We start from the raw sequence: 15,397 nt of genomic DNA on the forward strand, positions 1-15,397 counted from the left end.
GTTAAGGGGGGGGGGGCAGAGAGAAGAGACAGACAGACAGACCCCCTGGGCTGGGACAGGACGGGCTGGACAAGACAAGACAAGACAAGACAGGCGCAGGGACGGACGGACGGACAGACAGACTGTGAGAGTTAGACTCGGGTTGGGAGACTGGGTAGAGAGAGAGAGAGTGAGAGGGGTGGGAGGTGCTGGTATGGGGGGGTGGGGGGGTAGGGAGGGGGGATCATTCTCCCAGCGGAGCAAGAATACTTTTTTTGGAAAGTTCTTGTTTAAAGCCCCCCCGTACAGCGTCCACACGCAGTGACATCACTCCCATCGCAGCGCCTGTGATTTGCTGCGACGCGCGGAGCGCTCAGCTGGAATGACCGTGCAAATATTTTCCCCATATTTGGGAGGGTCGTTATTTCTTTTCTTTCCTTTTTTCCCCCCTCCATCTCCCTCTCTCTCTCTCTCTCCCTCTCTGTGTAGTGCAGAGCTAGCTGTACAGTATGCGTGACGCTTTCATCTTCATAATTTACACACTGCCGGTTGCCAACTTGTGGTCCAGGGACCCCCAGGGGACCTTGAGGGGGTTTTAAAGAGCCCCCCCAGCTCAATGATTGATAGTTTGGAACCCGAGTGGATCCAAACAGGTCTGTAACTCTTGAGTGTGCAACAAATGGAACCAAATGGGCCCTGCAAAGGTCCATTTGTACACTCAGCGTTAAACACTGAGGATTTAACAGTGCGAATGGGTGTCGCGGGGATTATAAATAGCTAAATAAATAAACTGTTAATACTAATTTTAGAAGCAAGCATTATTAGATTATTTCAACGAGAGTAAAATCTATATTTATACACTAGTATATGAATACTATGCATATTACTAGTAAGACGCCTCAGGGCGACATCGCACCAATTCTTGGCCATCTGGCCAGTGATGTACTGTATATCGGACCAGTTACCCATATATGGAGACCCCTGGTACCCATATAAGGAGATCCATGTACTGTATATCGAGATATGCTGTGAGAGCCCAAACATGCTGACTCAGTTATTCGTTATGTGAAAGTCCTATGATGTCTGACATCTGACATCATACCCTTTTATGCCCATACATGGAGATCCCTGTCTGTAGAACCAGCCGTTAGTGTGGTATGTGGCCGATATGGCCTCCATATATGGGCATTCCCATATGAAGTCCTGTCAGATATGGGCTTAATATTGATGACATCAGGGAACTCCATATATGGGCATAAAAAGGTATTATGTTAGTGTGACATCACAGTGAAGCCAGAGTGTGATGTCAGAGCAGCAAACCCATTCTGTTAAGAGTGGCTAGAGTGTCAGGCGTGACAGAGACACATACATATGGACAAGCTGTGACTGTTCACATACTAAACTTGCGACCTATGGTCGCAAATATATATTTTTGCCAGACCCAGGGGGTCGGCCTACATAAGGCTTTGTCGGTCGGTCTGTCGGTCGGTCTGTCGGTCCCTCTTTTCCTCAGTGTGCCTGTCCCTTTTTTCCTCAGTGTGCCTGCTCATCTGCCCCTCCCTTCCCTTGCTGGGCTGATTGCCTTGAGTGCCGTCACCTGTACAGGACCAGCTGAGTTGAGTTGGCTGACGAGCTGCTGACACTATAAATTCCTCAGCCCATCTACAAGCTCACAAACATTTCCAGCTGCTCAGCCTATACAATCCTGTGTGTTCATGTGTTAGTTCAGTGCCATACTAGTGAAAACAGCCGATCTACAAGCTCACTACGCTTTGTTGCTGAGACTATAAAATCCTGTGTGTTCATGTGTTAGTTCAGTGCCATACTAGTTTTCATTGCGGGTCTGGCACGACCAGGTGACCTGGTCTAGTTTTTATCTCCGCCAGGCCAGAACGGCCGAGGGATGTTTTCGTCCCAGTCTGTGTCCACACGGACACGAAACGTCGGTGTGGAAAGCTAATCTCAGACAGTTGGTCCAATAGGTGTGAAAGATTGTACGCACCACTATTAGGACAAGGAAGAACCTCCACCCCAATATTTATTTGTTTTGTTTTTTCAAATCGGATTCATTGTGGCGCTATAACGAGACTCACATTTTAGACTAGAACTATTGAGAAGTATTTTCCCCCTCTGGATTCTGACGAAACTCCCCATATCGGCCCACACATTTCCACCTGAAGTCATTTTCCGCCATTTTGAGTTTACTTCAAAACACACTGGTATTTGCTACTACTCAGATGTTGTAAAATAAATAAATACATCACACAAATCTAAACATCATCTCTGGAGGTATGTGATCAAGATGTATCATTCAGGTGTTTCATATTCCATTCCGATTGGCGTCCAACGTTTGGGCAAGGGTCCCATTTGGCAAAATATGTAACAAATCATGAACAGTGTCCGATCTGCCCCAAATTTGAATCACACATCAAGGGGCCTCATGCTCCATACTGTTTGCCTGTAGACTCACAGAATTGTCAGCGGGGCCCATTTCTTACAAAAACAACAACGGCATACATCATGAACGCAACATTCAATCATACCCACAATGGAATCGCATGTTGAGGGGCCGCTACAGAGTGCACCTCTAAAATTCAGCTCCATAAACACTGTTGTGCTTACTTGTGTGCCCACGGCTGCACCCCCACGACTGACTGACACAGCCCTGGGTAGACCAGCAGGCCTGGTGGAGATCTGCGCTCCGAGGAGCACACCTAGCTTTTCTTGCGGGGGTGAAATGCAATGCATTTGTATTCATTTGGTTTAAGAACATGAACATTGAATGGATAATAAACAGGAAGAAGACATTGTTCCCAGGGGGTGAAAAACTTTATTGACTATATATAAATCTATGAATGATTGCCCTGTAATGCCATGATAATACCATGGTACTGCGATACCAGTGGTTCTACAACCTCCGTAACTCTGAGAGTGTACACATTGGTCCATTTGTACACTCTCAGAGTTACTGACCTGTAAGGGACCATATGGAGACCCTTGAGGGTCCCTGGATCCCACTTTGAGAACCAATGGTAACACATTCATACCAGAGTTCATGTAAAAAAAGAAAACAAACAAAAACAATAAGAAAGAAGAAATCACTTGATGTCTTGCAAAAATTAAACAACACCAAAGCCCTGTGTTTTCGTGTGCAATGTTTCGACGCTGAAATGTGAAGGATGGACGCATATCTAAGTCGTGTTATTTTAAACGATTAAGTGCACATACAGTACAAATGGGTAATGGGTGTAGTTAAATATTATGTAAAAAATAGATTACGTAGGCACTTTTGGAGTATTGAAAAATACGTTACTTTTCCGAGACTCGTTTCTGCAAAAAGAAAATACTGGATACAGTTCATACAGTTGGCTGCCAAGTTGAACATTACAATCTATTTAGCTAAAGAAATACATAAAAAAAAGGAAAGAAAAAAACAAAACAAAAAACAAAAAAACAATAGAACTTAACCGACAGCACCCAAAATAAAGTCATTTTTGACGAAAAACAAAATACAACATCCTGAAGCAGAATAGAAATGTATGGCTTTTTTATGACCTTTAAAATATTACAATACATCTCGTCCCAAAATGGAGCTCAAAGCGCTTTGACGCAGACAGACAAACTCGTATAGATTTCACTGATATCAATTTTCTTTTATCTCATAATAACACGTTTCATAGTTATAGCCTTATATTTCAAATAGAACCGACGTTTTCCCCCGCTTGAATGAAAATGTAAACTGGTGTTAGACTCAGGTTCCTGATTTCAACGGTTTCAATGTCCTAGTTAGGTTAAATAGAAAAAAACGACTACCCATTAAAATGCCAGTCTTTGTTTCTTCTAAGAGTTCGATCCCTTAACTGGTTCAAATCGCCACACTTGGCGCTCTGTCATCAAAGAAAATACGTTAAACAGTTGCTAACTAATCATAACTACCTAACAGTGGTTCTCAAACCTTTTTTTTTTTTCATCTCAAGGGCTTCCATAACTCTGAGAGCGTACACATGGAACCAAATGGTTACGAGTCCATTTGGTTCCATTTGTACACTCTCAGAGTTAAGAGTCCTGCAAGGGTCCGTTGGGAACCCCTCAAGGAATCCCTGGACCCCTACTTTGAGAATCACCAAACTAAACAATTTGTTCTAGCGGCAAAAAAAAAAAAAAAGATAAATCATTTGTTGGTAAGGAATTATTGAATTTACAAGGTCAAAAAATGTGTAGACATGCAACATTAGATACAAAGACTTTGACCTAAAAAATATTATCTCATGAACGTATAAAGCTAAAGAACCAATTTGCATAATATTATTACAAAACGCCTCAGGGCGGGAAAAGTAACTTTTAGATAAATCCCCCGCCTAGTGGCTGATATGTCATCGCTGCAAGTGCCCAATTTCAATCCTGTCGAGAGTAAAACTTCTTAGAACAGCCTTTTTTCCCTCCTTTACTTTACTCTTTTTTTATTACAATCGCGGGGTTGAAAGCGACACCTGGGAGTTATGGTGGCCGTTCGGCGCGGCGCAGAGCGAGGCTCCTCACTGATCCTGGCCTTCTTCCCGGAGTTCGGAGGGCAGGAACTTGTACTGCTGCTGGCGGATATGTGCCAGCTTCTTCCTGGCCTCGTCCAGCTCTCTCTCCTTCCTCAGCATCTCCTCCTGGGCGGCGATGATCTGTTGGGAAAAAGAAAAAAAGAAAAACCATAAGCCAATCAGCCCAGACGAGAACGATCAGTGATAACCAGTAAGACTCCCTAATCGGGAGATAAGCGACCGTTGGTCGCTTATCTCCACAAATAGGCCAAAAGTTTGTTTTACCAATTATCAAGACATACGGGCAGTTGACAGTTTGCCATGGTTACTCATTGAAGTTGAATCTCCATATATGGAGATAACCTACGCATCACACTAAGTCTGACCTCACCAGCCCATATTTGGGCATGAGCAACTTATGTCTCCATATATGGAGATATGATGACATCACACAGTCCTCAGCCGATGATGTGGCGTGATGTCATACAATACACAAACGAGCCCTACAGTATAAAGGGGCAATTCTTGCCAGGAAAGAAGCATTTCTTCGACTCAGACCTTATCGCCAGGGTTGGCTTATAGCAGCTGTCGGTAGGACCATATATGGATTCTGTTAGTGTGGATCTCCTAACAGGGCATCATCTGGGATACAATCCCTTTTATGCCCATATATGGAGATCCCTAACAGAATCCCTTTCATGCCCATATATGGAGATCCCTAACAGAATCCCTTTTATGCCCATATATGGAGATCCCTAACAGCATCCCTTTTATGCCCATATATGGAGATCACTAACAGCTAACAGAATCCCTTTTATGCCCATATATGGAGATCCCTAACAGAATCCATTTTATGCCCATATATGGAGATCCCTAACAGAATCCCTTTTATGCCCATATATGGAGATCCCTAACAGAATCCCTTTTATGCCCATATATGGAGATCGCTAACAGAATCCCTTTTATGCCCATATATGGAGATCCCTAACAGAATCCCTTTTATGCCCATATATGGAGATCCCTAACAGAATCCCTTGTATGCCCATATATGGAGATCCCTAACAGAATCCCTTTTATGCCCATATATGGAGATCCCTAACAGAATCCCTTGTATGCCCATATATTATGGAGAAATCCCTGCTCTGAGTATCTGACATCAGTGTGATGTCACCTGTTTATGCCCATATATGGAGATCCCTGCTCTGCGTATCTGGTTGCTATGGTAAACAGTTGGTTGCTAGGGTAAAAAAACATGGTTGCTATGGTAAACAGTTGGTTGCTAGGGTAAAACCATGGTTGCTAAGGTGGTTGCTAACGTACACTAACAGACCAGCAACAACAGACTGTTGCCACAGCAACGTACACAAAGGTTTGTGTACACATGTGGTGTGATGTCATACTGATGCGGAGATATGAGCAGGGCAAAGGTGTGACGTGTGACGTGTGACCGACGGACGGACGGACGGACGGACGGACGGCCGGCCGGTGGAGGTTTTCATAGTAAACTGCTCCCTGACGGTCGCAATAACCGATCAACAGGCTCACAATGTGTCGCATTTAGGGGTGTAACGATATAGTAACTGTAACGAAATATCGTGTTTAACTCATTTTGCGCCGATCCCGAGAATACTCGTGAAAAATACTCGAAAAGAACATGGTGCCGATCACGAGTATACTCGTGAAAAGTAATATATTACTGTAACGGCGGTTATATTACCGGATACAATGGCGGAACGTCCCGAGCCAAAATCCGTCGCTGATTTCTCATCATCACGGATCCACGAGCACAAAATAGTAATCCCATAACATTGAGGCAGGCGGGGGATCTCATCTTTAATGTCCATTATCTCAAAACTACACTTTAGAAGCGAAGATGGAGGCAGATGCTCGCTTATGTTACACATGTATAAAAGCTCCGGTCCGCCATTACACAACACCATGTGGAGGACGATCGCTTCCTGTGAATGACGCGATGACGTCAGACCGGAAGTGTTTACGCTATGGACTTCTGGCCTTCAAAATAAGACAATGGCCGTTTATGGAGCCTGAGGGTGGCATCGTGGACATGTTAACCCGTTAATTTCAGCAGCACAAAATGAGTTAACTTAAAAAATCGAAATAAAAACAGCTAAAATCAAATCGTATCGTTTTATTTTGTATCGTATCGGCAGTGCAAAGAATCGATTGTATCGATACTACCTATTTGTGCATTCTATTTAGCATTTTTAAGAAGAAAAAATTAAAAGGAGGGGTTTAATTACTTTTCCTTTCCATATAGCTACACTGGTCTATCGATAAATGTGTGTAATCTCTGGGTTCATGTCAAGGTGCAGGTTTGTCAATATACAATGTCCATGTATTTGGCAGATAATCACTGTGTTTACTTAATATATCCATAATACATGTTTCCCTTAAAAACCTGCACAATCCACAACTTTCACACAGATTTAATGTCTTTGCTAAATAGTTACCATATCGATTTTAAATCATTGAATCGAATCGTATCGTATCACCATGAATGAACCAATATCGTCCATGTATTGTATCGTCAATCAATGTATCGTGATATGTATCGAATCGCTATTAAAATGTATCGTTACACCCCTATTCGCATTCCAACACGTTGTTTTGTAAGACAGCTGTGTGAGTGCCAGAGACCTGGGGTCATTATTTAGTTGTTTATATTGTCACTCACCTGAGCGATGCCTCCCACCATCTTGCTCTTGACGACCACCGCCTGGTCGTCCTGGCGCTCGAAGGCTGCCGTCTGAGCAGCCTTCACCAGGTTGTCTGCAGCCCGCTTCACTGCATTACCAGCAGCCTAGAGACAGAGAGACAGATAGACAGAGAGAATATAATGTTAGCAGTGTTGGGAACAGTACTCACACTTTTTACTTAACCCATTTAGAACGGGTACACATTATGTGTATGATTATTTTATGCTTTAACTATTGAAAAATAGCAGATATACAAGCTCACAGCGCGGCACAAGTGCCGTGCTGCGAGCTTGTAGATCTGCTATTTTTGAAAAATTGTGAAAATTAGAATTTTGAGCCAATTCTATAAGTGTCTTTTGAATCCTTCTAGGGTTTTTTGAAAAACCTATGTTTCTATGTCAGCAATCTGGCTATAGCCATCGTCAAAGAAAAGGTCCTTTTCACTTGGAGCTCAGTTAACTGGAGCTCAGTTAGTCTGTTCTTGAGAGACTACTATGTCAGTGGTTCTCAAACGTTTTCATGTGAAGGACCCCCACATTGATATTTATTTGGCCACGGACCCCCATCTCAAAATATCTAGTTCCAGGGACCACCCAGAAGCAAAATTTGAGTTACAAACATTCGCTTTGAAAATACATATATTCAAAGATTTGCACACATTTTCACGACTTTTTCAAAAATAGCAGATCTACAAGCTCGCAGCGCGGCACCGGCACTCGGTGCCGCGCTGTGAGCTTGTATATCTGCTATTTTTTCACTGGTTAAAGCATTCAATAATTCTAACCCTAAATGGGTTAAGTAAAAGTATCAATGCTACAATCTAGAAATACTCTGTTGCAAATAAAAGTCCAGAATTAAAAATATACATGAGTAAAAGTACAAAAGATTGCCATCAAAATGTACTTAAAAGTACAAAAACTAAAAGTACTCATTGTGTAGAATGTACCATTTCACAAGTTTTCAAATGTATACAAATCTCTGAATAGCCGATCTCACAATCAGTCGCGATCCAACACATTTTGAGCTTGTAGTTCGGCTATTTTCAAATGGACGAAATGTATCTAGGTGTTAAGTACTAGTTAAGTTTTCATATACGTTTTGTGGAGTAAAAGTGCAATATGTGGATCTGAGGTGTAGTGCAGTACTAATGAAGTATAAGTATTGGAAATTGGAACTACTCCAGTAAAGTACAAATACCTCAAAATTGTACTTGAGTACAGCACTTGAGTAAATGTACTTAGTTCCTTTACGCCACTGTTGACATTCAAGTCGGGACGACGGAATCAAACGGGACCAAATATTTCCATGTTTATCCGTGGCTCTGGGATCAAATCCCTGCGTCCAAAACGTGAGCGAACGGTCCCGAGTCGTGTTAACGAGGCAGCGATATAGACTTCACTTCACTGAGGAGGCCTTTGGTTTACTTTAGAGCATAACTCTCCATGACGGACTCCCTGCTCGCTCGGCGGCAGAGCATGTCTTTAAAAGGCAATGGAAGAGCTCAAGCGCAGAAAACATCCATCTCCCTCTCGACTCGCTGACAGTCACTTTTAAACACAGAGCTAGCCAGGCTTGATGTTTCTCTCCTTTCCGGGTTCGGCTGGTGCAGACAGAGGCTGCAATCCTAGCTAGTCTCCCATCTGAGGCCTAGTTCCTCATGAAACGCCACAAATATGTGTCAACATTCTGTCTGACAACATATTTGACTAAAAGTACTCAACCGCAGTCCTTTATATGCTCCTGGTCAAAATAATTACTCCACCACAAGTGAAAGCTTCTCATCACATTTGTAAGTATAGTCTACTGTCGACTACTGGAGTAGATACTTCTAGTATTCAGACATTCTCTGCTTATACCGAAAATCTCTCTGACCTACTGAGCATTCAAAAGTGTATGTACTCAAGTATCCATGTATTTTTTCCCTTCCGAGAAAAGTAGAGGAGTCAGAAGTACAATATTTGTCTTTTAAATGTAGTGGAGTGAAAGTCATGTATACAAAAACAGAATACAGATACTCAGAAAATGTACTTAAGTACAGTAATTAAGTCCATGCTCTTTGTTACTGTCCAACACAGATCATGGGACACCACAAATCTATCATCGTTCTGGTGACAGCTCGATGCCACAAACCACTTGGAGAGATGTCTGCTACATCACTCATGTGGAAGAGTTTCAAAAACACTCCCCATGTCCTTGCTGGCTGCCACAGTAGCCCACCTGCTCCCATGGCTTCCAAGGCCCCAGATACCTGGATCCCTTTCAGCTACGTGTGAATCCCTTCAGTGCACAGAGGCCAAGGAGCCAGAGCACTGCCCGAAGTCAACTCACAGCTAATCGGATCTTAAAAGGTGATCTTAGGGCGGCCGTAGCTGAATGGTTTAGAGAGCCCAGCCCACCTAAAGTACCAAGCATAGTAATACATAAGGACCGCAAGTCTACACTAGAAACGGAGGGGGAGAGTGATTTAATCCTTTTGGTCTGTTGGTCTGTTCGTACCCTTACGGACAACCCTCAACCCGACGGATTAAAACCGATAAAAACGTACGTACGCATGAACTACCCGTGGTGAACTTTTGTCAACCGTGGGGGCAGTAGTGAGGAAAATTACTTTTCCTCTGCTCTATGACAGCGGTTCTGAAACTATGTGTCCCAATAAGAAATATATTTTATCAAGAAACGGGAAAAAAGGAACGTTGTTGCAACCACATGAAGAGGACGCCTCGACTCCACACACACACACACACACACACACACACACACACACACACACACACACACACACACACACACACACACACACACACACACACACACACACACACACACACACACACACACACACACACACACACACACACACACACACACACAGCCTCTCCTCCAACAGCGAGACGGGTGCACTCAGTGACAGTCAGTGCAGCAATAGTCTTGTTATAATTACTCCGGGTCCGGATCCATGTTGTTAAATATGTACCCTCGCGGCGTTGCATTTACCGTGATAACGTTGCCGACAAACAGCAGAACCAGTCCAGACTGTTACCACGTATTACCAAACATCACATCGGGTCAAGAAATTCTGTGGTTCTACATATTTTGGCTAAATGCTTCGGTTTACACGTGTGTGCAGAACCACCTCCATGTGGCACGCGGCTCCAACGGGAGCAGAATTGGAGCGGAGAGCGGGTCGGCACATAAATAACGTATAGGAACTATGCATGTCGACGGATTTACTGTACGTACTCTCTCACCCAAAACGTACACAACACGCATACGTAACTATAAACGGCCCTTAAAGGCCCCAGGTTCGATTCCAGCCATCTGCAATGTGTCGAAAATGTCTCTAAGCAAGACACTTAACCCCTAACTGCTCCCATGAGCGAGCGGTACAGCCAACGGCTGCTCACTGCTCCTAGGATGGATAACTGATGGGAAAATGTCAAGTATGTAACAATAAAACAGTCCAAGGACTGGGGACCCGATTATTTGTGATTATTATTAGGTGCGCTAATTTACACACTAATGCAATAATAGACCAGTGGTTTGCAAACATTTGTAATTTCCAGGAGCCCTATAACTGAGCATACAAATGGAACCGTACAGGTACATTTAGTTCCATTTGTGCACTCTCAGCGTTACAGACCTACAAGTGTCCATTTGGAACCCCCTCAAGGAACTGTGAGGGTCCCTGGACTGGACCCCATACCTCAGAGAATCTCTATCACAATGGCACCATTTCTGTCTACTCGCTCTGCTGCATTGGGTGGGCTGTGGACAGTTCAGAAACCTGCCTGGCCAGTGACATCAATGGGAATTCCAAGCTAACAGAAACTACAGCCCCTCTCTCAACAAAAACATAAATACAAATCAAAGTTTGAAATCTCGTTTGAAATGCCTACCGATGTCACTCACAGTCCACAGCCCTCCTTCGCACAGAAATGGTGTAGAAATGGACATGAATGGTGGAATCTTATAACAAAGCATTAGGGAGGACCAGGTATACGTTATGAAGATAAGTTTGAAAATGGCCAAAAATAGCCGAGCTCGCAGAGCTGCCACTTTCCCCATTTCTGAAAAGGGTATGAAAGAAAATGATATTGTTCTAAACTGTTCGCCTGTGACATGCCTAAGAATAGAGAGTAGAGACCCAAGGGTGAATGCGTTTAAAGAGCATCATTTATCGTTGTGGTCAGGCAGAAACCTTGCATCTCCATATTTAAACTTCTCCATGTTCGTCGTACTATAGCGTACACTGTATGAAAAGATCTGCTATTTTTGATGCAAGCCAGCGTCTGTGATTACATTGGATTCATTGCAACAGGTCATTTTCTCTTTTTCTGAAAGCAAGGGTTTTCAACATACAGTACAGTAGGCCTACTGTACAAGGTCTGACAGCAAAAACCCACAAGTGAGATGTGATGTCAATCCCTCAGAGCCCTATACTGTAAGTTAGGAAGCTAGGGTTTCAGCTAAGTGATGGAGATGACGTTTCTTTCAAAGCGAGGTGACAAGGGATGTTGCATCCACCACCAGATACCACAGACCAACACACACACGCACACACTGGTGTGGGAATTACCCGTGTGGCAGCTGCAAGCCCAAAACAGGAGGGGATAAGTCACTTGGTGATTGAATGGGAGAACATGAGCTGGCCTTGCCGCTCGCTCTAAAACACAGTGGTTCTCAAAAAGATGGGGTCTGGGGGACCCTTCCAGGGGTCCTTGAAGGGGTTCCCCAACAAAATAGGGTAATGTAGCATCAAAAGCGGTTTGAACACTTTTTTTTTTTTAAGATTTGTTTTTGGGCTTTTTGTGCCTTTATTTGATAGGATAGTAGACTGACAGGAAATGGGGAGAGAGATGGGGAATGACATGTGGCAAAGGTCGTCCGGATCGGGAATCGTACCAGTGACGCCAGCAGGCATCATAGCCTAGTATGTGGTATGCGCCTTGACCACTAGGCCAGCGGGCGCCCCCGGTTTGAACACTTTAACCCACTTTAGACAATTTGCCCTCCTGGCCCCCAAACTGTGGAATAAACTGTTGCAACATAAACGCACTTAGAACTACAGACTCACTCCCTAGCTTCTACCGTGGTCTGAAGACTCACCTCTTCAGACTCCACCTAAACCCATAGCACTACTGTAACACTCCGCTTCCCTCAATGACCATACATGAAGCGAGATAGCATTTTCAGGTTTTAGAAAAAAGGGGGAAAAAAAATGTTTTACTGATTAGGTGCGTGGTCTACCTACTGTATGTTATTGTTTTTCTAGATTGATATTCCTATGCCTTTGTTGTATTGTTGTTGATGTATGTCGCATTGGATTAAAAGTGTCTGCTAAATGCCTAAATTGTAAATTGTAACCCCAGCAAACTGAACATTGGCCATTTGGAAACAGCAGATCTATAAGCTCACAATGTGTGAAACCAAATGAAAAAGCAACACACATCTTGTATGGGTGTACCTGGTACGAAAAATATTTTCAGATGTGGGTCCAGGCCAAATGCATAATAATTTGGGGGTCCTTGACATGAAAAAGACTCCGCCATAATGTTCCCAACCTGTCTTGGTTTCAGTAACCCTTTCCCTGATGTGTTTAGAAAACAGCAAGAGAAAAGCAGAGGATGATGCTATGAATGGATGTGTCGTAGATCTGCTATTTTCGGCACACAGCTGAGTATAAATCAGGTATTTCAACACCATCAAGGCCTGCCAAAAATAAATAAATAATAATAATAATAATAGTCGACTAAATCAACCGTACATTTGGTCGACTAAAACCTCAGGCCTGTTAAAGCTCTCCAAAAGCGTCATTGTAGCCACAGATAAAAGCCTGCTCTAAATATAGTTTAGCCTAATCCTTAATGCGCCAGCTGTATATGCAGACTGTATGGGAGGGGGAAGACACATGTAACCCTAGAAACTGTCATTTAACAAATATTTATTTTATCCTTTTAAATTTGTCTTAAAATAATAATAACCCTGGTCTGAACCAAACCGATAAACAAACTACTTAAACATCAGCTCTTTTGACCTCAACTGTGACCTTGACCCAGTGACCTTGTGTGTTCAGGGGTGGTGAGCCTACAGGCCCACAGTCAAGATGTATTTATTCAAGATGTAACTTTGCTTCTGAGATGTAATGGAATATAATGCAAGTTACTTTGCAGATTTAAATTATTCTAACAAAACACATACTAACCACTGATCATTGGCCAATATATTTTGAAAATGGTCCATTCATCAAACACAGTAAAAGAGTACTTTTTGCAGTGGAGATTGCACAGTTGGCAAGCTTGACCTGGCAGACCATGGGATCAGGACGCTAGTGATGCGTGTAATGTTTACAGTTTTTCCATTTAAACACCAGCGTCTAGTAGATGTATTTTATTAATTTATGGTAAAAAAAAAAAAAAAGAAAAACAGAAAAACATTGCATTTTTCAAACAAGAAATTGTGAAGAGTCAGATCTGGAAGATTGACAGCGGTCTGGGAATCTTCGCGGTCGACGTCAATATTGACGCAAATGGTTGTAAATGACTTGGGAATATGACGTCCGTGAGCTGGATGGTCGTGAGTTTTCAACACGAGTGGTTGTAAATTCACTCAGGGTTACGATTAGGGTCAGTGTGACTGTGGTCTTACTGAGGTTTGCTGTTTACAACATGGAGAATACAGAAGTTTCAGGTGCATGGCCCAAAACTACGCCACATGAAGGGGTTTATTGGGTAGGCCCTAAAATTATGCTATTGAGTGCAGGGAATAATTATTTTAGGTTAAAACTGTTTCCGGTCTAGTAGTTCCGGCCAAAGTGTAGTCCGTCTGATTGGTTGTTTCTGCTCCCGACTGGATCAGAAACCCGAAAATGCAACTGATCCCAGGCTACTGTCCCACAGTCACACAGGGTCACAGTGTCATGACTCCCTGATCTCTGCTCAAAGACCCAAAGTCTCTCTCTCAGTCCTCAGTCTCTAACCCCAAGTAAAGTAAAAGTACCTGAAAGTAGTACAGCTGGCACAGAGTCCTGCAATCGGCCAGGGACCCGCGGATACCCGACCTGGCGTTTATGTAGGCTAATATAAATATAATTATTGCGTCGCGTGTAGGCTATATAACTGCGTTAGCCTACAGTATGTTCTCATAGCAAACACTGAGGACGGCGTGTGGGGCAGATCGAGTGCGTGCCATTTGGAAGCACGCACACCCTATTTACTTTACGGCATGTAATCATTCACGGTTAGCGGGGCGGGCAACGAGAAGATCTGGCCGCGATAATAGCGCTCGGCGATCCCTCCACGAGCGTTTTTGTGTGCGTTTGCGCGCGCGAGAATGAAAATCATTTGCGTCCTGCCTCGCTGCACGCACATATCACGGCCATTTCGGAACCTTTCACGTTTTCGTTGGACATTGGAATAAAAACAAATGTTGGCTGTATGTCTCGGGTCTAAATCGCATCCTGGTGAAATATCTGGCAGTGTGCGATCCCTCGTCGGCAATCAATCTTATGGTGTGAAAATCACAAAGATATGCCGATTTCAAGAAAGACACTTGTGCAGTGTGAAATACTCTAACGATCCAACAATCAATCCCCGACCACTTAAATATCGTTCAGTGTGTCCGAGTCTTAAATGTAGGGTGATGTCACTGACCTGCAGCCTCTTCATGGTCTGGGAGTCCTGGTCAGCCTTGACCTTGCAGGCCACCAGCAGCTGAGCGGTGGAAGCGGCCACCTGCTTGGCAGAGGAGATGAGCTTCTCCTCGCTGGCGTGGCCCTGCACCGCAGAGTTGGCCGCCTCACACAGGTTGTTGGTGGCGGCCGCAACCATCCTGGCCTGCATGGGGGGAGGGAGACATGATGGTCAATGTGGTGGTGCACCGCTAAGGACGATTTATATAATAAGAGAAATCATCAACTACCCATTATGTACAGTAGTTGTTTGCTGGCGTTATGCATTGAAAATAGCAGATCTGCAAGCGTTGTGAGCTTGTACATCGCCTATTTTAGTGTGTGCGACGCGCAACCAAGCATACAGGTGCATCAAAAACGGAATTGAATATTGTGCAAAAGCGATTTCCTTTTCTCATAATGTAATTCGAAAAGTTCAACTGTCATACATTCATTACACACACAGAAATATTTCAAGCCTTTGTTTTAATGTCGACAGTTACGGC

General features: G+C 43.6%; 1 protein-coding gene across 1 annotated transcript in view; it reads right to left on the bottom strand.

Moving 5' to 3' along the window:
- Window positions 1-2,902: 2,902 nt before the first annotated feature.
- The window catches only part of tln1 (talin 1), an 85,466-nt gene continuing 72,971 nt past the window's right edge, over window positions 2,903-15,397 (bottom strand). Inside the window, exons 56-58 of the mRNA XM_080743799.1 lie at window positions 14,875-15,057; window positions 7,204-7,329; window positions 2,903-4,649 (exon numbers count right to left, since the gene is read on the bottom strand). Coding sequence (XP_080599925.1) covers window positions 4,515-4,649; window positions 7,204-7,329; window positions 14,875-15,057 — 444 coding nt within the window. The 3' untranslated portion in view covers window positions 2,903-4,514. The remainder of the gene's footprint in view (window positions 4,650-7,203; window positions 7,330-14,874; window positions 15,058-15,397) is intronic.

This window comes from Nannobrachium achirus (assembly GCF_963921795.1).
Source record: "Nannobrachium achirus genome assembly, chromosome: 15".
Classification (NCBI taxonomy): domain Eukaryota; kingdom Metazoa; phylum Chordata; class Actinopteri; order Myctophiformes; family Myctophidae; genus Nannobrachium; species Nannobrachium achirus.